Raw genomic sequence first — 24,089 nt, forward strand, 5'->3', positions numbered from 1 at the left:
TTTGGGTTATTTTTCTTATATAATTTCATTAAGTCTTAGGAATATAAAGCTAGAATCCCCTTTTTAAGCTCTAAAATGTATACAGGTGATGTTTCTTACCTTATTAGTGTTTTATTATTAGTCTTTTATTAATTCCTAGTATTAGATGTTCATTTTTACACAGTTCACATTTGCCAGAAGAGGAATAATAGTCTGAAGATCCTGTGGTAGTGTTTTAGCTCTCCATTTATTCACAATTCAATATGACGTTACCTTTTAGAAACAAACATTGTAAAAATAAGATGATAGGTACCATAGGAAGAATAAACCTAAACTACTGTCCTCTGGATATGACACAGGGCATGACATGAGGTAGCTTCAAAATGGTATATGAATACTGAATTAATCCAGCACCCTGCACAGGCAAACTTTCATGGCTTCTCAAAGCTCTTGTGTAAGCTCTTCAAGACCAGAATTGCAGAGAATAAAACTGTGAGTCTTCTCCACTGTTACAAAAGATTTAGTGATTTCTGCTGCATTGCTTGCTTTGCCTAAAATGAAAGATGATAATTTTTGTTCATTCAGTATGTTGTCTTTTTATAACGTGACTGAACACATGAGCCTTTTCTAATGCAAATTATTAAGAAAATTCCTCTTTCTCAATGCCTCCTGATAAAGGAAAATGCAAATCTAATCTTTGAAGTGCTTGCTGTCTTTTTGCTTTCAATGATGTCTTTATTTGCATGATTCATAGGTCAATGCACCACCTGCCCTTTCTATGTTAGCTAAGAATCATCAGGAGCGAGAGTATGGAGTGCACGTTCAGAGTCTCAGTGACACCTGCTCAAATGGATTTGAGTAGTTGTGTACTGCTGCATGAACTGGCTCAGCCAGCCTCAGATGAAGCCAAGACAGCCAACTTCCAACTTCCTCCCTGGAACCAGTCTGACTATAAATTTGGTCTTTTGGCAGCTGAACTCACAAAGTACAAATACTTAACAGTGGTTTAAGATGGAATGGCCATTGTAGTCTACAATAATCCTGGATACCCTCCTACACAAAATCTCCTCAGATAACACTCTAAAATCCATGATTGTTTCTCTTTTTCAGATTAAATTAATTGCCTTTTTATTAGAACCTGGCATCCTGACCTGCAGTTGACCTGGTACTTACTCTCTGCCAGCAAAGTTGGTTGCTTCAGAAAAGATGTAGGCTCCCTGCAACTACAATACAACATAGAAGGAATCTCTTTGCTTGATTCCATTTAATGATCATTTTGTGCCTTGAACTATAACGATTGGTAGTTTCATAATTAAATCCTAGGTAAAAAAACCTCCATGCTATTCATGTACATGAAGAGGCTACTATTTTGAATATCATTTGATTTAAACTCACTACCATGTAAGGTAGTTTATCAGATAGACCTGTTCTTTAAAATGACTGTTTCTGTCTGTCCACTCTTTCACCTTTACCTTCACCAAGCAAGAAAGTAATTTTTATTTAGAGTAAGACAGTTTTCTCCATTCTGTTACTTGTTTTACATACTGTTGCTGTAGCTGCAATTAATTTTCTCATATGTACTGAGTAATCATAATCTTTTAAATCTTTTTATTCATTTCTTTAAAGAAAACAAATGGGACCTTCCAAGGAAGGAAGTTAAGTAGATACATGAATATTATAGTGATCTTGGAAGAATAATCATTTTTATCACTTTCATGCTCCACAAAGAAGAGGATAATTGCTGCTATCTGTTTAAATCCTTCAAATGCTATTTGTTGATATAATTTCAATTGGCCACAATACATTATTTTCAATGTCCTTGCATTTTAAGCTCTAGTATAAAAATGTGATTATTTAACAGATGATAAAAATAAACTTGTGTCTGCAGAGGCAGTCAGGTTAATATGAAATACCTAATCTAATTACATTAAGCAAACCTGGTGTGGCCTAAACCAATCTGTTAGAGACAACAGTCAAAGGAGTATAATAGCCAGAATGTCTTTAACAGCAGCAGCAACACTAATTGTATTCCTAAGATATTTCCATTTGAATCCTTAAAGATTCTTCAAAACAAGAGTGTGTTGGATAGCTTAGAGTCTTTTATGAATCGGTTACCTTAGTTTTTCAATTAAGCACAGATTACAGAGAAATCCTATTGCAGGGATTATTTTTTCCTCCTGTAAATGTCTCTGTCCCACTTTTTAGAAATGACAACCCACAAACTGGACAGAACTGCAATGCGAGGGCAGGATAGTTGAGCCTTAGTGAAGCATCAATCTCAGACTTGATAAAATGATGTCATCTGCATTTTTTTCTTGACATTCATGAATTGGTGCAGACAGCCATGTTCCTGATGCTCCTCTGCTTTTAAAATGCTGTTTCATCTTTCTTTTATAATAACTACAAAGAATATGCAAAACTCTAAGAATTATAGTGGTTGTGGAGACATATTTGTTCATTTTTGGATGTTTTCAGTTAGCATTCAAAGTATACACATTTTTGTTTTGCTTACAAAAAATACTGTTAATACTAAAAAATAGTATTCTAAGTCATCTCAATTAATTTTCATTTGAGGTTTTTTTCTTTATGAGCCTCAACATTACATATTTTTAAGTACCAAGTTGCATTTGTGACGTGTTAGCTCATGATGTTTCAGAGAATCTAAAGCTGTTTGCATTTTGTTATATTACGTCTCATGACTTTATCCTCATGAATCTTAGTGGGAAATGAAACCAGTTTGTATTATACTCCTATGCTGCCTCTTTCTTCTGTGTACAACTGATGGAAATTGTAAGTTGTGAGATTTCCTCTTGTGTACATGTAGTTCAGGACCACCCCATTTTCAGGTTTGTTTCCTTTTAGGGCTGTTTATTGTCTTTGAATCCTGTTACATTTCTATGTCTGGCCCAATGGTTATCATGTCAACATTGCTCAGAGATGTGGTGATCCCTTCCAGCTTACACAGAAAATGAGAAAAGCCAGTCCCAAGAAGAGGTGGTAATCCTGCTGTAGTTAATGATCTTCTTTTGATAGCTCTATTTTTATTATACAACTTACATTGTGCCTTCTCAAGCAAGAAATGGCACTCAGTGAGCATCACAGAAAAACAAATGTTTCTTTTTGAAAAGGGTTCTTAAAACCTTGCAACACAAAGTCACAGGCTGTAATAATGCCAAGTAATTACTTCAACGACAATAAGCTGAAAATATTAATTTTCCCCATGAACTGATCAGAAAAAGAATGGAGACTAAGATCATGAGCCTAAAATTGTCACTCCTCTGTATGTTAGACAAAAGATATAAATTATTTTGGGTCTGGAACCAAAAATAACCATTGGTTCACATGTACCACCTTCCTTGTGGATGCTGAGTCTCCTGAAATTGCAGAGTGATGCTGAAATGAGAAAATGTCTAGTGCAGCTGACTCTTCACTACAGTATGCTACAGGCTTATCTTAAGCCATCATTTGCCACATTAAACATTTTTGATTTTAAGACACATTTCCCCTATGTTGTGCCACAGTTATTTATTCAAGTTTTTTGCTGAAAACGAGAGCTCCCAATGCTTATTTTCTTCTCATAGTTACTCCTCCAGCAGGATCTGCTGAGCTGCGTTGGGCTGTTTCCGAAGGCCCCACAGCTGGACACAATTCTTGTTGGAAGTAAGAATTCAATGCCAGGCTGCATTACACAGTGTTACTCAGGTCGCTCATGGGATTAAGTCCACTGAACTTCTCATCCTACTTTGCATGACTGCTTTTTGTTAGCTCTTTGGAAATTGTTCTGGTTTAGCAAGGAGCAGCTTTTGGTTTAGTAACAGGGGGAGCGGGTTGCAGTGAAGACCCTCCCCCGGCTCCTAGGTTCAGACCCACCTCCGGCCCGGCTGGGCCAATCTGGCGCCTCTGCGATCACTATTTAGGGGACGGGAATTTGAAATGCGAGTCGGGAGGTGTAAGAGTGATACAAGATGGAGGCGACGACGCGGACCCTTCAGCCAGAGAAGGAGGAAGGAAGGAGGAGCAGTAGACCGGAGACCCTTCTGCAAGCCGTGGCGAGAATACAAGCTGTGCCCCTGCAACCTATGGAGATCCGTGGCAAGACTGAGAGCCACCAACAGCTCCATGTGAGTGAGCCCGGACGGGCGAGGGACTGTGTGGGGAGATGGCCATGGCCCAGGCCGTGTTGGAGAGCCTGCACGCCGCAGAGCAGCCCCACACGAGAGGCAGAGAGGAGCTGCAGCCTTTGGAATAAGTGCGCATCGGAGCAGCCCGTGCAGGGCTGCCATGCGTGTGAGTTACCCCACGGACTTGCAGGGAGGACTGGTGTGGAGTTCACCCATCCTGAAGAGGGACAAACAGCAGAAGCTATCGGGAACAGACTAACTGAAACCCCCACTGCCTGCCCCCCCGAACCGTTCGGGGGGGGCAAGGTAAAAACACCGGGATCAGGGCTCTGAGCCCGGGAAGAGGGGAGGGGTGGCAAGAAGGTGTTCTTAAAAAGGCTGGTTGGACTCTTCATTGATGTATTACTCTGGGTTGTTTCATTTTGGTTATGTTTTGGGTTTTTGGGGTTATGTTTTAGTTGATTTTGCATTAAATGATTTTCTGTTTTCTTCCCCAAACCGAGTAGCCTGGTCTGTTTTGTCCTGAACCTTAAGCGGCAATTAAGCTCTCCCTGCCTTCGAGCAATCCTCAGCCTCTTCGGTACTCGAGGCTAATCGTGGCCTTTGTTCCCTGATGGGCCTAAACCACGACAGAAATACAGCAGTTTTGCCAGTGTTGGTGCAGTCACTGGTGATGGGACTAGTGACATGTCCTTTATCTTTGCCAGTATGGATACTTTTTAGGATGCCAAACATACCAATTAGAAAAGCTCTTTCTGGTTGAAAAAGATTACTTTCCTCTCATTCCAGGAGAGTTAAAAGCATCAATACTATTTATGTAGAATTTCTCAGCTGTAAGATTGTTCCTAGCTGACCTTACCTTGCCTCTTGTTAAATATTTGAAACACATTTTTATCCTATTAATTTTCTAAACTGCATGTGAAGCCAGTGAGGTGTGCCCCACAAGATGACTTCCTTGGGTTGTAGCGGCATGAGGTATCCCATTCAAATTCAATTTGTGGTTCCAGGCAATTGTTTTGTTACACTAATTTGTTTTACCCATAATTTTCATTGTGAGGTCACCCAGGATGTGGGGTCAAATTGGTAACAAAAGAAAGCCTTTTTCTCTCTCCTTTCAAATGAAACTATTAATATTTAACTATTCAAATTACCATTAATTTTTAACATCTTAATTCGCTGATCTCTTCCTGTGACATTGGAGTGCTTGTGACTGTTATGCATAAGAGTCCTGCTGCTGTCACTGTAAAATGGAGATTAGATGGAAGGCTCTTAGCTGGTGTCTCGTCTGTATGTATGGGAGCTTGTGGCAGATTTCCTCCAGGGAATTTATCAGTGTGATGCTGCAGGCCCTGTCTATGTGTTCAGGTCTTCTGAGCAGTAGTTTTAAATCAAAAGCTTCATAGTCTTATGTGGGGAAAAAGTTGCTTAATTACTCTAATGCTAATTTAGTGCTGATTTCAGCATTTGTGCTGCATAGCTCTGGGATTCTTTGGAAAGGCATATACCTCTTCTCTGTATCAGTCTTCTCTGTGGTTCACAGGCATTTGTCACACGACAGAAGTGACACATGAGGTGCTGGTTGTTAATGATTGTAATTGGGTTTGAGCCCGTTAAATGGAAGATGTTAGAAGCACTGGAATGACAGTCTTTATCAAAGCTATGTGCAAGCAGTATTAGTATCACTTCCTTTGCTTCTCCTGCCTGTAGAGTGTGGGACAGCAGAACCAGTAACCTGGTGTTTTCCTCTCTGTATAAGGTTGTTCTTCTAGGAATGTCACTGAAGACAACAAAATACATTTGAGAAGTTGGAGATAATATCTAGAGCAGGAATATTATTTCATGTGTAAAGTATGTCTTCATTTAAATAATAAAAGCATTTAATCTTTTTATTTCTAGAAATTCTGTGAAGTTAAAGTCTGAGTATGTACCTCCTGACATCTTCCTCCACGTAATTTTACAGTGATTCTCTAATGCTTAACCTGTGAGAAGTTTACATCACTTTCCCAGTAGGCTTTTGTCAGACGTGTTTCAGTCATTCCTTGTCTCATTAAGTGATTATCAGGAACCTTTTTCAAATTGTCTCTTGATTATGTGCTAACTTTTGTACATACTAGCTGTCCCTGAAATGGTAGTGATGTTCTAGCATGTCATAAAATTTACCTGTCACCTAACAATTATATATATCAGGTTTTGCTTAGATTTCTGCTTTTATGTTTCAAACAGATCAAATATTCCAAATCCAGCCTCTTTCCCATTCTTGTCTGTTGGTAAGCAGTTTCATTACATAAGTAGAGTTTTGTACTAACATAACTTCTTTCTACCCATTGCTTTAAAAAAGGAGGTGGCAAAAGTATTTTAGTCACCAAGTCATGTAGTCAGTTAATGAGAGGGAAAAGGAGAATTCAGACTGTGCCAGATGTTCTCACTCCTGGATCATGCTTTCTCCACTGGATATGCTCTGCAGGAAGATCTGTGCACAGTTTAGCTAACAGCATCATTACTCCCTTTTCTGAACTGGAGTGCTCCATATAGTCCTCCTTTTCTTCCCTGGAATATACACTGGAATTAAATTGAAAGCAGTACAACAGCAGGTGATAGGCATAGCTACGTGTGTTTTGTGGAGGTTTCTTATGAACAAGAAACTTGTTCTTTCCAAGTTCACCATTGCTTGACTCTCATTTCTCATTTTCTCTCTCATTTGACTTCTGTCTCGCTTTTTCTGGAGAAACATTCTAATCCTCCTAAAGTTTTATGCTTCCTGCATGAATTGAGGTTCTTCAGCTCCATTTGGCTCATTGGGTGCATACATACACATTTGTCTTGTCAGTGTTAGGTGCTCAAGCTAAACACGGAACTTCATTGCGATTTTGTTGTGCCACCTTCTACAGATTGATTTTTGCAGACATTCCTCACACCTGGTGTTTTGCTTTCCTCCTTAATTATCTCATGCTTTACCAAAGACTGAAGACAGTATCCTACTACCCACAGCAGAGAGACTTTAGGTAGCGCTTTGTGAGTCAGTTGCTGGTTAACATTGAGATGGGAGCCAGAAAATGAATGTGACTCATCCCCTCGGGGCCTCTGTTCTGAATCTCCAGTGTATTTCTGCAGTGCTTTTTGTAGTGTTTGATGATTTTGGGTACTACAGATTACAGCTTCTATTATCTCTTAAAATTATGTTCTAAGTTTTTGGATTTTTTTTTGAGAAAAGGTACTTCTCTTGCATCAATTTTCTTGGATAATCTTATACTTCAGTCCCCATTTTTCTTGGATAGTAGCACATACCGTTTGCTTTTCTGTGACTGTGACTTTAAAAATGCATTTGGGCCAGAAGTCTTAATAGAGAAAAATTCCATATTTGAATGAACATCATGAGGGTTGTTGGGTTTTTTCCAGTCTCACGGATATATTTGTGTATCTAAATCCTTACTAGTTTCTACTTAAGTGATGGAAATACAACATAAAGTCATACTGTCATAATCCTTTGATAAGTTAGTTGCAACAGCCTGAGCAACACACAGCATAATTGTTTTATCTTTTGTCTCAGCAGTGGAATCTTTATGCTGTGCAGTGTTTTGCTGGTATAAGAAGGTATAGTTACAGCCAAAGGTACTCAGGTTGTGATCTTGTCAGATCTCATAAGACAAGTGTGGTCTATTGTGATCACTATTATGGTAGAATATCTCCAGGGAGTAACATAGGTGCCTCAGGAAACGATGATCCACTAGTTGCCATTTTTGCTTTCAAATAAAAATTGATTCTGTGTGTTGAGAGTAAATATAACATTGTAGTTGCACTCTTTGAAGGGTATAAAGATTTGATCACTTCCTTCCACGTAAAAATACTGTAGTATTTTTGTGAGGCTAAAGGATTAAACTGAAGACAAATACACAGGAGTGACATAAAGAACTACCTTTTTAGACTACCTTTTTTCTTTTTTTTTTCCATCTGAAGTATTGAGAACTCATTTGTCCTAGTTAAACACACTGAGGAGGCTGGTTTTCAGCATTCTGAGAGCAAACTGTTTAGTAATTTAGATACCAAGACATGGTTTTAGAAGGCAGTTTTTAGATATCTATTTCTAAGAATCTCAGTCAGCACTGACTGACTTTGTTGGGTGAACTGCAACTAGGGAAATATTCTGTTTACTTTCAGTGAGAAGCAACAGTCATCTCTGCTCTGTTAAAGCTTAAAATATACTAGTGTTCATCCTTTTTGTAGCATTTGCTTAATTAGAAACTTGTACATAAACTAAAGCTTGTATGTAAGTCATGAAAGTGCTTGATCCACAGGGGAACATAACAGCTTGTCTCTTTGCAAACAGCAAATTGAGAGAAGAATGCTAATTTTTTCTGACTTTCTTATCACCTGTACTACACCCTCCAAAACTCTGCAAGCCTTTTCATTGCAACTTTGATAGGTGCAAAAAAAAAGTGTCCTGTCCTCATAATATTTGAGCTCTGCTACAAAACCTTAACTTTTATGTATTCTTGCATCAGCAGATTGACAAGTCACACATGTTGATTCATTTAAACACAGTTCCACCTTCACAGAATCACAGAATCTTAAGGGTTGGAAGGGACCCTTAGAGATCATCTAGTCCAACATCCCTGCCAGAGCAGGATCACCTAGAGTAGGTCACACAGAAACTCGTCCAGTTGGGTTCTGAATATTTCCAGAGGAGATTACACAGCCCATCTGGGCAGCCCCTTCCAGTGCTCCCTCACCTGAACAGTGAAGAAGCTTTTCCTTGTGTTTCTTTGGAACCTCTTATGATCCAGCTTGCACTCGTTGCCCCTTGTCCTATTATTGGCCATCACTGAGAACATCCTGGCTCCATCCTCCTGACACTTTATGTATTTGTAAACATTAATGAGGTCACCCCTCAGTATCCTCCAAGCTGAAGAGCCCCAGCTCCCTCAGCCTTTCATCATAAGGGAGATGCTCCACTCCCTTTTTTACCCTGTAAAAAAAGACTAAAAAAAAAGGCCCTGTGCTGAACTCTCACCAGCAGCTCCCTGTCCTCCTTGAACTGAGGGGCCCAGAACTGGACACAATATTCCAGATGCGGTCTCATGAGGGCAGAGTAGAGGGGGAGGAGAACCTCTTTCAATCTATTGCCCCACACCCCTTCTAATACAGCCCAGGATGCCATTGGCCTTCCTGGCCACGAGGGTGTATTACCTTACTGTAATTGCAATGGTGCTAGTAGTCTTTTATACGGGTTTGAAATGGGATATGTATTGCTTTTTGTATTTTTCCTGATGTGGAAGTTAAAGCATCATGGAGTCCTGAAATCTAAAACTCTCTTGAATTTCTGTCATCAATATATGTTCACCAAATCATTATGGAATGTTGACTAAAAATTGCATCTAAAGGTCTCTTTCATACTTTTTGTATTAGTGGTTTTGAGACTTCTGTGAAATAATAAAGCTTGCAGCTATTGTTGAACTGAAAGTACCTGCAAGATGAGGTTCTGATATAAACTTCATGAAATATGCAGCTTTCACATTTTTATGGATAAAAAGCAGCCTGTCCTTTTAGATTAAGTTATATTGCTCTATAAATAAATCAGCACATATTGCTTTAGGGTTTATTTTCCTACACAATGCAGGTAATCGGACCATATTCAGTTTTTAACAACACAGAGGAAGAATAGAGTTGTGTCTTCAGATGTAATGGTAACAGGCATCTCTTTTGAAAACTAAATTAGGCAGTGGCAGTTGCTAGAAAAAGTCTCATTTTTTTCAGCTTTGTCATTATGTGCGATGTCTTTATTTTCCTTAGTGAATGTCCTTTGATTTAGAGAAGCTGAGAAGTTTATAGACCTGTTAGGGGTTTTTTACCATTCCTCTATCAATGTTAATGTTACTGCTCCAGTCAAACTGGAACTATGTAGTTGCTCTCTTCCAGTGTGGTACATCATGTTGGGTTCAAGGATTATTTGCTCTCTGTATGAAATTGTCTGCTTTGTAACTATGTCAAGAAAAGGAATAACTAGTGGTTTACAAATATACAAATCAATGTACACAATTGAGGTGCCTCATAAAAGTACAATGCTTTGATGCTTAACTCAGTGGTGGACTTATATTAGAAGTTTAATATATCATAAAAATGATCAAGATGACCATATTGCTTAGCATGTTCCAGTTAAAAAATATTGGACTGCATTAAATATTAAATATTAAATATTGGACTGCATTATTAATTCAGGCAAGCCAGCAGGGATTGTATGAAGTACTGTGTTTGTCAGCTCAGAACAGAATGAGTTTACAACGTATGCACCTACGCTCTGACCATTGTGTCTCAAGGCCATACTGTATCTCATATGAAATCTGGCCTTTTTTTCTGATTTCCTGAAATAAACAGAAGGCTGGCATGCAGACTAGGTTGCTGCAAACCTCTAGACATACAGTGCATAACCCGTTCATTCTAGTTTATAAGTGCAATAAGGAGAAAATCTTGTAAGAAGTTTTGGCTCTTGCAGATGTGGGTATAGCTAGTTGCTTGTCAACACCATGTTTCCCATGTGTACAGCATTACATTTTTATTAACTTTGTGACCATTTCTTGTTCATTTGAGACTTTAATCATTGATAACTCTTAGTCTTAAAAATGAGTCTATGTTGGGCTGTATTTCATTGACAATATACTGTATACTTCCTTCACCCTGTGCAAAAGGTGGTATAACAGAGATTCATTTTGGTCTGTAGGAGCAGAAATGAAGCTCCTATGTACACTATTAACATTAAGTTTAGGAATGCCTCTGAGTCTGTAAGAAAGAAAATGGGCAATCCTTACTACTTAATGTTAGTTCTTAAAGCCCATCTGATCTTCAGAGTTCAGCCCTAGTCCTGAAAACCGAGTCATATGGACATAGCAGCTCTTTGCTCAGTGAGAAACTGTGCTGGCAAAAGAATTTGTTCTTTTGGTGATACAAACTTGTGAACTCTTCAAAGCATAAAGTAAACAAGTGCAGTGTTATCGTCAGCAAGGCTACTTATTATTCATCTTGATTTTGCCAGAAGTAAACTTTTTTTGTTGTAACAATGTAGGATTTCCCATCAATTCTCAGTGAATTCATCTAATGGAAATCCAAATGGGTAATATCAGTAGTTGTTTTTTATAAAGTAGTGTGGCAGAACAGAGGGTAGGAGTATAGAGTATGTTTCCCTTGGGTAAAACAAAAATAAAGAATGAAGATAGGTATATATAAAAATGCTCTAAATTATCTATTACCATTCAGAGAAGAGCTACTGGAGTTATTGCAGATAGTTCTCTGAAAATACCAGCTCACTGCTCAGCTGTGGTCAAAGATGGGAAGAATAGTGAGGTCTCTTGGAAAAGAAATTGAGAACAAAATGATTAATATTATGCCATGGTATAAATCCACAATGTTCTGGTGTCTTGAATGTTGTGTGCTTTTCTGGACAGTCCACCTCAAGAAATGAGGGGATAACTTGAAGCCCTTCAATGCAGGAAAGAACCCCATAGAGCAGAACTCCTTCAGATTGTTGAACTGGAGACACACTCTTTAGGATGCCTATGATGAGAAGAGCTGCCAGCAAAAGATCTCATGTTGAGAAAAAGAAAATTCAAAGTGTACCTGATACTGTGTTAATTTCAAGTGGAACTTGATTTGTGTTTTAATGCATTGGGTTTAGTCACATAATTCAGAGTATAACATGAAAAATTAATTTAATGGGACAGAATGAAGGCAAAGGTTGAAAATGTAAACTGAATTGAATACTGAAAGGGGTCAATCATCCAGACTTAATAGCAAATGTCCTTGACTATTCAAAATTGGTTTCGGTATGCTTTAGGTTTCTGTATGTTAAATTAAGGTGAACTTAAAAGGAGGGAAAAAAGCTCCGTATGAAAAACATCGGCTTATGAAATATTTTGTGTAATACAAATTTTTTGCTGGAAAAAAATGATGTCCTCTTCTTTTATAGTGTATCTTTTTATCATCTGCAGCTGTTCCTATTTATGTCCATATGTATAACATAAGAGTGGAACTTCAGGGATTTATAAGAACAAGGATCATTAGTAAGGTTGATTTTTTTTCTTTTGCCAATAAATAATGAAGTCTACACATACTGGAACAGAATATAGATCTTTGCATTCATCTCTGCTTTCTGCTGAGGGGAAATAAGGCTGAGCAGCTCAGTGCCAAAGGCATGAGTTGTACAGACTTTGCTCACTAAATGTTGGAATGATGCCAGCTGATGTACAGATGTCATTGCCCACATTTTACATTGGCCTCTTTAGGATGAGTTGTTAGTTTCAGTCATTTTTCTCCTCGATATATCCATATATCATGTTTGTTCCGTTGCATGTGATGTACATGAATAAGATAATATTGACTTTGTTAATGATCTTCTAATACATGACTTAAAAGATTTCGTTGTGGTGTGAAAATAGAAACTAAATCAATTAATAATTAAAGTTGAAATGGAATCACTGAGACAAATCTAAATACCAGTTTGGGAACATGAATCTTGTTGTTTTGTTACACTGGTTTCTAGACAATTCCAGGCAGATTAATAGAATAAATTAGAAAAAAAAAAAGAATAAAAGAATAAGCATGGCTTAGATGAGGAGTTTTATTTTATAAACTTGACTGCAGATTGGTGAATGTGACCCAAAATCTAACTAGCTGTCAGAAAGCTAAAGAAAGAATTCTAGTTTATAATTCAAAAGGAACCACTGAAGAGATTTCATTCTATGAGGCAACTGCATGCACATTTAGAATTTTATACTCAAATTAAATCCCACTATTTCTTCCTAATTACCCGAGTAGCATGTGTCTGCTCTTTTAGAATGTAGTCTAAATTCATGTTTAACATCAGAAGCTGTTGGTTGTGTCATAAATTACAATAGCATTTTAGTTTCTTATTAAAAGAATGGCAAATTTGATATTTCTGCCAGTATTTGTACATTTAACTGCTCATAAGGATACAGTTGCAGCTTACCATCTGCAGTGTAATTTCTTGTTTGATGTATGCATCTCGTTTCTAATTGCCCTGGTTTTCTGGGGGAGATTCTTCCTCTGTGTTCAGAATACTACTTCCTTTTATTTAGTCTATTTGAAATCTTATGAGCTAAAGTCTTGATTCCACTAAGTACACAAATCTTCCTAAATTAAATTTTTTGAATCTCTCATTTTTAAACCCTTAATTATTACATAGACACCTGAATCCTACTGCCATGCAAGAAAGTGTTGCTTCATTTAAAAAGTATTGGGAGAGGTGGCTTTCTCCTTTCTGAGTTTCCAGAGGCCATTGCTTAACTGATGCCAGACACCTAAAGTAAAATTAATTAGCTATTCCATACAAATAGTGTCTCTATTAATAAACAACGGTAGCATCAGATGACCTTGCTAGTCTATAAGTGAGTTGTGTCTCAATTTTAAGTCTCTTGTTTCATAGAGATGTTTGCTGCATTTGTGGTTACATTCTCCAGAAGTAGACTGTCATCTCAACAATTTACAGAAAAACTTTGACTTCCTTTCAGTGTTAAAAAAATAGGAATAAATAGAAACATTCAGAATGTGTACACAATGTTTTCCAAAGGTGAATGTTTTATTATTAAAGTATGAAGGCCTTGAGGAATTAATGGAAGAAAATCCTTACAATAAGAAAATTGTTTCCATCTTGTAAGCAAGTTTAAATTGGGGCCTTTTCTTGTAAGGAGAAGTGAGTAGCTATGGTGAAAGACCATTCAATGGGATATATCTCCAGTAATTGCATTCCAGTATTGGTCCTTTTTCAAAGAGCATCCTTATATAAAGAAAATAAAGGAAAAAAGATCGTCACTCTTGCTGAAAAATAAATCCTGTGTCAAATAAACCTTTTAGAAATTAGAAGTTTGAAATCCATTATGGGATTTTCAGCTCTGCAAGGGAAAGCTATTTTGATGTTCCAGTTAGTTATGACTCTTGACCAAAAGTTTTCTACCTTTACTATGTGGTGTTTGCTATATATTTACAATCTATGGTTTTAGTTTGCTGTTAAATTTTTTAAATGTGTACAACAGTACAAATACTTGAATTATTCCAAGCATGTATAAAAAAGAAAAGAAACAAAAGAGAAAACTAAAGCCAAGTAGGTCCTACCTTTAGAGTCCACACAGGTCCAGAAAGTGTAGTGGCATTGCATGGGAAAGCAGAGGCATCCTCGAAATTCTGCAGGACTTCTGAAAAATACATGGAGAAAAACATAAGCAAAGGCCATCTTCCTCTTGTGTAAGGAATAGATTTTATTGAAAAGATCTCTTTAGTAAAAATGTGGTTATTTGTAGTACTCAAAACTTTCAAGAGTAAAGAAATATGCCATTTTTTATTATTGACAGGATGTCAATTGTCAGAGCTGCCTACAGCCTTTCACAAAAAGTACATTTCATGTACAATATGAATGAAGAAAAATTGTACTTACCTGTAATTGTTTATACATTTAGGTATTTGTGCATCTGTATTCATAAATACATGACAAGTAAATCCTTTTTTTTTATTTGGCATGTGTTCTGAATTGTTTTTACGTGGTGGTTTTTACTTACAAATAGTTTTGCAATATGGCACTGGTGGCTTTATGCAGAATATATTACCTCAGACAAAAATCTTTGTATGGCACCATCTCCCCCTGCTCCCAGTGCTTTTCCTATGGCATTCTTCCAGTTCAATTTTCCCAGAACAGAAGGTATTTTTCAAGTATCACAAACCAAAAGTAATGATGTGATTCCTCAGTAAGATTGGGCTAGAAAAATGGAGTTATGTGAGATTTGACAGAAATACAGATGTCTGAAAGTTACTGACTTTGAATATTCCTATTTATCCTTCACACAGAAGTCATCAGTATTGTTATATATTAACAGTGGAGCAACGGGAGTGCTTGTACATTTGAGATATGCAGGAGCTGCTGCAACTGCAGATGCTTTTACTTTGTTGGCCTAAATAGGTACCTGCATTTTGAAGAAAATCAGAGGTCATTTTAAAAGTTAAGCAAGGGGCTTCACAGCTGTGATGCATCATGACTGATAATTCTGCCCTTAGTGAAGGTGTAGCTAATACAGCTATTAGCAGAGGCTTGGCCTTTATTGTGAACCTTCTGTTGCAATGCGGGGAGTTGAATTGCCTTCCTGCTCTCTCAGGCACTGTGTAACTGATTTTTACAGGTGTTCACAGTAGATGTTAACTGATGGTGCTGCAGATGTTGGTGTGGAGTGTTGTTTGCTTGCTTGGTTGGAGTCCATCTGCCTTGAGCACACACGCTGGTACGGGGGCTGCAGCGTGGTCCCAGCTCTCTCCATGGCGGTGTGGTGATGGTGTTTGCTTCAGCAGTTTAGTAGTCATTATGTTACTGAGACTTTACTAGGAAATGGTGTGTGTTTTCCCATGGTATTATAATGAGTTTCTTCCTTGGGATTTCAGAAAAAAGGGGGTATTGTGTGTGTGCCCCAGTATCAGTGTGCTTATAGACCGGCCTGTGTTTTGATACAAGATGCTTTTCTGGGATTTGTAAGATACATTGATGCTCCTTCTAACACTATGTGGAACAAACTGTCTAATTGAAACCGTTTCCTAGTGAATTATCTTTACTTTTTATGTGATTTTTATCTCTATAAGGCCATTTAGTATTAAAACATTGTCAGACAGCTCCTGAGTATTCTAATTGTTAACAACAAACTTATTTTTATTGGGTTACCTATGAAAAAAGCTGAAATAACTACAGTATTCAATCACTGTGCACGTCTGTCATGTAACAGCACCCACGTATAAACATGTGTCCCCAGACTTGTAATGGTGTAAAGTTGGTGCAATATTTCAGGTGCCTGAGGCAAGCAGTTAACCAGGACTGACTTGCCAGTGACAGCTTTTTCAAATAGAAGTTTTCTGTAGAGATTTAATTTTAAATGACTTAGCTCTTCAGAACTAAAGCATTGCTTCATGGACACATAGAGGACACCAAAAAGTTCACACGTGTCCTGATTCCACAGAGTCACACAATACAGGTGGCAGAGAGATCTTTTTGTAAAAAGATGATGAATTTCTTCCCACTGACCTTTCAAGTGCTTTTGGAGGCAGATGGCTGTCCACAGATAAAGGCTGAGGAAAGAATGAACTTTATAGTCATTGCTGGTTTAGGTGTGAACTCAGAAAATAAGACACTCTTGAGGATTTTGAAAAAGTTCATGAAAACTTTGGAAATTCTAGAAGGTTTTTATCAAGAAGGAAAATGTTGGGTTTAAATGTGTCGTCTGCTGGCCTTAGCTGTAGTTTGGTGGCTAGGAAAGAGGGACAGGTTCAGCGGTGATGTGGCTTTCCATACCTCATCTCTGCTTGCAGGAAAAACAGATCAAGTAGAAGGTAAATCCCTTTGCAATAGAAGATTGATATCCTTTAATTTTCTGTAAAATCTTCAGTGTTTGAGGATTCAGAAGAAGGACAAATGCTAGAAAGTAATAGAATCCTGTAATATCCTCATGTTATAGAGGGAAACAGAGGCACAAAACCCCACCTGATCTCATGACTTTACCCCAGAAAGGCATGAAATAGAGGCAGCAATAACCAGGATTCCTGAGCAACAGAAATACTGATGCTGAAGTTAATTAACAGAGATTTCATAAAGTACCCTGTAAGCAAAGAATGGTGCTGTTCTTGTAACTGTTCTTCTGAAATGGTACCTGTTTCTTGAAATACATATTGGTAATCGAGAGGAATGAATGTTGGGTCGAGGAATTGCATCCTGCACTGCTGTCATTCTTTGTAAGCCTGCCACGTCCTTTTGTCTTTGCTCATAAGCCCCTTTTGAGTGTTTTGTATAACAAACAGAAGTCACAAGAGATGTATGACTTTAATCCAACATAATGATGACAGTTTAATTCTGCATGGCATCATATTTATTGATATCTACATATACATGTGTGTGTATAACAAAAATAATAGTGATTTTTTGTTGTTGTCTTTTAGAGTCCCTTTTCTTGTGCTTCACATTTTCAGCTGGACATTGTCAGAATAAGATATGACTTTGAGATTTTTGTCTTTGGTGCTTTGGAATGATGCTGTTTGTGAATCCTTGTCTCACAGTGTCCTTCCTTTCCAATCTTTGATTGCTATGTAGTCAGATAGCATTTACCATAAAATTAAAGCAAAACCAGGCTGTCTGATGTGCTTGAATTAGGGGATTTTGGAAGTAATGTGTTCTTGGCAAATTAGTCATAATGTCCTTTGAGTTTAAACAAAACATGAGCTCACCTTCCGTGCTCACTTTGCAATGTGGACACAAGGTACACCAAAGAATGATCTCTTGTGAGGGCGAAGGAAACCCAAGATAACTTAATACTGACAGAATCTTACGGATTTTTCCATCTGGACTAAAAGATTCTTGTACCTTGGCAGAAAATCAATGCATTCTCATTCTTATTAGTCCTGTAACAACATCATCTGTAGACATCTCTACACCAGGGAAAACTTCATTTAAAGTTCCCATCATTGCAGCCATATTGCTGCTAAGAAATCTTGGGATTCCTCATGCAGATGTGATTCCCTTAGTCCTCCTTGTGCTATCAGCACCAGGATGTCTCATGAAGCGCAGGTTCCTGTGGTCAGATTTGTTGCTAACTCTTTAAGATATATCAGATTAGGGAAAACTTGACCTTTGTTTTAAGCACGACTGCGGGAAAGCGGCTTCATCAAGTGCTAAATTTTTCAGTGTTACCAGCATTTGTGTATCTGCAGGAGTAGTACATACAATGATTAACGTTGTCAAACTTGTAGAGCAACATAGCAGAAAGTAATGTTTTGTGGATTTTGGCAAAACACATATGTTACCACTGGGAAATCTTTTGTTTATGCTTGAAGTGCCGAGAAGGTAATCAACTAATTCTGACAATTGTTTGAGTAGGAATGTTGTTGTGTGTGCACATGAGCCTATCACAAAGGTATTCTATAGGAACACATGAAAGCTAACAGCAATAATGAACAGAAGTAGTAAGAAGAGGGGAGAGATTATGAAGAGAGTGTCTCTCTTAAAAGGAAGCATGATTCAGCTTTCAGTAGCTTGATACTTTCTGTGTCTGACCCAGCAGCCTGAGCGTTATGAGACTGGAGTGGCAAGAACCAGGCTGTGGTAGAGTTTCTTAAAAGATCAAGGAGATAACAGGCAGCCTCTGAAGAAGCCTATTCAGGATATGTAAGGCATCTGAAAATTGGCAAGGAGCTGCAGTGAATTAACAAGTACAGCTAGGGACCAGCATAAACTAACAAGTATAAATGTAAGCTTGAATTTATCAGCTAAAGCCAGACACAGTTGAATGTGTGTGTGTGTATATAAGAGTTTCTTGCTAAAAGCAAAGAGAGTGATATATTGCTTTGATTCTCTTTAAAAGAAAATAGTTACAATCCATATCATTTTGCTGTCAAATGTATTTGAAAAAGGGAAAACATATGTCGGATATACATTCTGCAAATAGTTATCAACGGGGTTCCAGAAGTATTTGGTTTGAGGGGGTTCCTTGGAATCTACCATTCAAATCTACATGTGCCTTGAGTTATTTTCAAATGCTCTGTTGTTCTATATATGGTAAAGTGAGACACACTGCGGAGGCTACTTTAGCCTGGTGCAACCTATGATCATGATGATCTCAATGGAGAAGCCCTTCCAAAGGGCTTAATTCAGTCTGTAAAAATGACTGTTTTCCTCCTGTTTTCGAGGCACTACCGTCATTAGAATGCTGAATTTTAGTCTGTAGTACTTTGAATATCCTTTATTCACTGGTACCTTCTACCTCTCAGCACATGGATACCAGCCTGATAATTGCAGTTGCATAAATGAAGATTACTGAGTAGGGTTCAGATTCTGATGATATTTTTTTTTTTGTTACATCTGTTGTCCTTTCTGTGGTTAAGAAATTTCGTTTCATCCTCTTGATTCCCCTGAACAAAACTGTAAATCCACTAGTGAAAAAGGGTAAAATATTCACGTTTTCTTTTTGCAATCCTACTGCATGAGGGAAGCTCCTAGTAATTGCAGGAAGAAGCAAGAGACTTCAGGGTCAGCTAGCTCGCCACCTCTAACTGATGCTTTACTAGAACGAAATGTAGTGGGAGAGTAAAGTGCAGGAGCTGTAGCAAATTAGGCTCAGTGGCAGCAGTGAAGACTTGCTGGATGAAAGCAAAATATGGCCCATTTGTCTAGGAGTCTCTTTGGAGTTCGATGGTATGAATGGTGCTCTGAAAATGTAAAATGTTATTACATGCTCTTAGGGAAAGAGCTCAGAATGCATTAGAGGAAGTGACTGTGACAACTGAGTATTTAAAGGGCATGCTGTTAGGGCCCCTCTTGCATTCATTTACCTTGTATTTATGTTTATTGCTGTTGATGGTCAGTGATGTAAAAGACATCAAAACAAGTGATTCTCTGTGATAATCATCTTCAGGGGTTTTTGTTGTAGTTGTAGTTTGCATCATCACCAATTCTTTTTCTTTTCCTCTTTTTGAACCTAAATAATTTACAGTCACGAAGAACAGGTTCTTGAGTTTGATAATTGACAACCTTGTTATTCGATTTGGTTTATCAAATGCCACATCACACTGAAAAGCTCACTGTCTCTCTTGTAATTTTTTTGGATCTTTTCTTTTTTCCTCTTGTAGAGCATGATGAGTGTGGCAGCGGACAGCATAACTGTGATGAGAATGCGATCTGTACTAACACTGTCAGGGGACATAGCTGCACCTGTAAACCTGGATATGTGGGGAATGGAACCATCTGCCAAGGTAAGCCTATGACTCTGGAAATACTGTAAAAGCAGCAGACTATTAATATTTTCTGGCAGTCACCTGTGTTTTGGTAACTTGTGATGGCTGAGTTCTGTAAGCGTATGGAATATGCATGGAGGTGAAGGGCACTGCTTTTTGTCTAACTTCTTGGCTAGAAGGAAATACTTTCTGGAATGCTGTGAGAAAAGAACTTTTCAGGTACATTGAATGCTGTTATTTGAACTAGTATAATTTGTCTTTTAAGTGATATGGATGGTATGTGCTGTCACCATTGACTTCCAAAACGTAATCAGATACTTTAAAAATTAGGATGATTGTCTTTTGTGCTAACAGCATGTGGCTGTTATTTGATTGCTTATATAGAATCAAAATTTGTTTGTTTTAACTCTTTACCTTTTAATGTGTATTTTGAAGATCTGTCAGTTTAGTACACAGTTAAGTATGCAGCTAAGAAAGACTGATAGCCAGGCATGTTTTTGGCATATATCATCTGATTGTTTTTTGATACGACTTTCTTTGGGTACTGTCCATCCACACAAGAGCATCCCTGTACTTCAAACTGTGAAATGTTTTGTAATAATTTAAGAAGGAATAACAAAATGTTATGAAAACTGTGGGCAAGTGAAAGTTTGGTCTATCCGTAGTGAAGGTCAACAGGTGATACTGCAGAGAAATCCACTGTAGTATGTTTTCAGTCTTTGATGACAGTAAATGTAAATGGCAGCATAGACAACCATAGTTTCAGGGAAGTCTGAGTGAACAGCCTGCCTGACACTGATATTTTTTTTTCTGAGGGTAATGCAAGAAGACAAACCCTTAATCATATTTCTTTGAAGCAGGGATATTTAGATTAGTTAATAAAAACCTTTGTTTTCACAGTGGTTTTCTTCGTTTGCACACCTGGATATTTGGTTTCATGTGCCAAAAACACAAAGCAAAACTCCTCCTGCATATTTATTAATCTAGTAATGTCAAAGTAATGACATTGCACTGGAGAAATGCAATAATGTTTTTACCTGCAAAGCTCTGTTGAAATCTGAGTTGTGGATAAAATAAATATTACAGATATATGTTTCAGTATGCCCTGAATGACACACATGAATGTAGTTATAGTTGTCTTTTTGAATATGTGGAAATAGAGGAAACAAAGTGTGTTGTTATATTCTGACTGTGAAAGGTAAATTGAAAACAAATCCGGAGATTATAGGCAGGCATTTGCAGTCTAATAACTATTAAAGCCACTAAGGATAAGAATAATTCAATGCTGCATGGAATAATACTGCTGCAAACCAGTAAATATTAGAATTGTGTGCATACCAATAAATAAGAAAACAATGTCAAGAAGTGGTCTGAGTTCCTCAGCCTGTGGTTGCATGATCACTTGAGGTTTTTACAAGTTTAGACTGCTAGTTTAAGAAATATTCCCATTCTGCCCATGGTAGCACCACTTTTGCCTTTTTTTTCCCCAAGTTTAATCGTGATAAATTATCGATGACCAGTCGCAGTGGTTTTCTTGCACAAATGCTAGAGTTGACCTAAAGGAAGAGGTGTGAACATGTCAGGGCAACTATAAACAGCTTATGGTCTCTGGTAGTAATCTGAGGGCTTTATCTTCAGGCAGTATATGTTGGGAAAAGATAGATTTAAGTCAAGTTGATAAGTTTAACATAATACCTTCTGAAGAGATGATAAATATTTCTCCTTGAGTCACCTTAAGTACTTTATAAATGTTTACATGTTATAGATGTGTGCATGCACAAAAGAGTTGTTCCAAGTACTACTGAAATAACACATCTCTGTAGTTCAATGAGAAATCTTATTAACATTGTCCAGCAGAACCATAAATATAAAAATGGTAATGTTATGATGAGAGAGGAGAACTGGCTTTGTGCCTAATTCAACAATCTGTTTCAACAATCTATTTGAGCAATGTTTTATAAAAAAATAAAATCAGACTAATGTTCCTCTCTGACTTGCCTGGATAGCACTGTGATAGTCCTTATGAGAAACACAGAATGCTGTCATTTGTATTTTAGAAAAGAAAACGTATGTCTAAATTGCATGGTGAACTAGTGGTATATAATGAAACTAGTCTGGCTGGAATTTGTTGTATTTGCATTTTTTTTTGGTGACAAGTAAGGAGAAATAGCAAGGACAGAAATAATCTGGATATGAATATTATAATTGCTGGGGCTTTAGAAATAAAATCAAAAAACAAATGTTGCAGATGAAAGCAAATATATATTTTTTCAAATCTGTGTAACCAGGCTGTCTCAATTCTTAGTAGAAAAATAAGTTTCATGCATAAGGAATTGGCTCACTGTAAATGTGGTAGACTAGATTGTGTAATTAAGGATTAGATTGTGTCAAACTAGATGTGGAGACTGTCATGAGTGAAGGTGGTAGAAAAGGGCGCAAACTGAGACCAAATGCACTCCTACATTAAAACAGATACTGCCATAGTTTAAGTGGCATAAAAATGGAAAGATGTGAAAAAAAAGGTATTTCTAAATACACAACTATCACTATACAGACAGGGAGACAGTATTATTAGTGACAAATAAGACTTACTTCCTGTGAATGATCTCAGCTTTTCTCAACCTCAGAATGACACTGAAATTTTGGCAGTAGTTCAGAACAGGATGAGGCTGAGATGAGCTGAAATGACAAAGCAGGACGATGCTGTGCCACCACCATTTGTAAATATGACAGAATGAGGAACCTAGAAAGATTATGTCTTAGGCTTTCCCTAGAAAATGAGAAGTAAAATCAGGAGATCTTTGCTGGAAGAAATTAAAGGCAGAGGTCAGAGGTATAAGTGTTTGAATAGGTTGCCCAGAATGATTGTGGAGTCTCCTTCTCTGGAGACATGCAAAACCCACCTGTCTGAGTTCCTATGTGACCTACTCTAGCTGGTTCTGCCCTGGCAGGGGGATTGGACTTGAATGATCTTTCCAGGTCCCTTCTAGCCCTTGAGATTCTGTGAACAGAGAGACACTCTGGATCTAAAGAAGTTTGTTGTTTTCTGTGAAGGAAACCTTGAAAATAGTTTGAAAGAGCTAAGAGTGATTCATGAAGTAGAAGTTGTAGGTGGGTAACAGAAGATTCATGCCATGCCCTTTTACTTGAATTCTGTAAATTAATTATAGAATTCATAGTTGAGGGTGGAATAAGGAGGAATGTCACTAAATTTCTGGGTAGGATTTAATAATGCAGCATAAAGGCAATTAACTTAGGGTGTAAAGGAAAGGTGATAAAGATTGGTTCAGCAATTGAATGTTGTAGCTAAAAAAAAGTGTGGTGGGCAGATGACTGCCTGGTATGACATGTCACTTTGCAATGTGCCCTTCAGGATGGATCTTGTGGGAAATCGGTGTCGACTGGCAATGGTTAGATGAATGAATCCTTAATTTCCTAGGACTAGGACAACCAGTTGCTGAATAACCGCAAAATTCTGTCAGGTATAAAATGAGTAAAAATGTTATGACTATAGGTGAGAAACTTAGGATATCAAATAGAGATAAATACTGTATTTAAACTATAGAGGTTCTTGGTCTGTATCCTGTTGCAGTGTTTTTGTGTGAAATTTTGGCAGGGCTTGAACCTGGGATGCTGGAAAACGTGTACAGGGAAAATGTCTTTCTCTGATTTTTGTATGAAGTTCCAGTTCCACTTGGCAGCTTTGTACTGTATGCTCTGGAAGTGACATGTTGAAGTGGGATGTGCCATTTGTTTAAAGTGCCTCATGATCTACCATCCACAAGTGCAATGGGAACCTAGGGAATATTTGCTGTGGGGTGTACACACCTGTAGCTTAGCAGAAGATTGTTATAGACCTTGACCCTTGTATCACAGATTGAAATCAAAGAAAGGAAACAAGATATATTCAAAGATAAGCCAGTTTCCTAAAATAATTGCTGACATTTGTGAATAAAGGCCTTAAACCAGTCAGACAAACCCCACTCACCAGATTTTGTAGGGGTTGGAGATACAACTTTTCAATGTGGACAATATGCAAGTCACCATCAAGGTTTTCTAGCAATCAGTTGTTTCCTTTTGTGTGAGGAGGCTTGGAAGTAGTAAACAAGCCACGTCCTAGCTCTTGGTATTTTGGTTTGGATATTTATTTAAAAGAATATATTCTGCCCATAGAAGTCCTTTGACGTATTATCAGAAAAATAGAAATGGCCTTGAATATAGTTGGATGGAAAACAG

The 24,089-nt window shown here is 37.7% G+C and overlaps 1 protein-coding gene across 1 annotated transcript in view; it reads left to right on the forward strand.

Moving 5' to 3' along the window:
* The window catches only part of NELL1 (neural EGFL like 1), a 281,494-nt gene that overhangs the window by 154,750 nt on the left and 102,655 nt on the right, over positions 1–24,089 (forward strand). Inside the window, exon 14 of the mRNA XM_061999665.1 lies at positions 19,749–19,871. Coding sequence (XP_061855649.1) covers positions 19,749–19,871 — 123 coding nt within the window. The remainder of the gene's footprint in view (positions 1–19,748; positions 19,872–24,089) is intronic.

Source organism: Colius striatus, chromosome 7 (genome assembly GCF_028858725.1).
Source record: "Colius striatus isolate bColStr4 chromosome 7, bColStr4.1.hap1, whole genome shotgun sequence".
Lineage (NCBI taxonomy): Eukaryota > Metazoa > Chordata > Aves > Coliiformes > Coliidae > Colius > Colius striatus.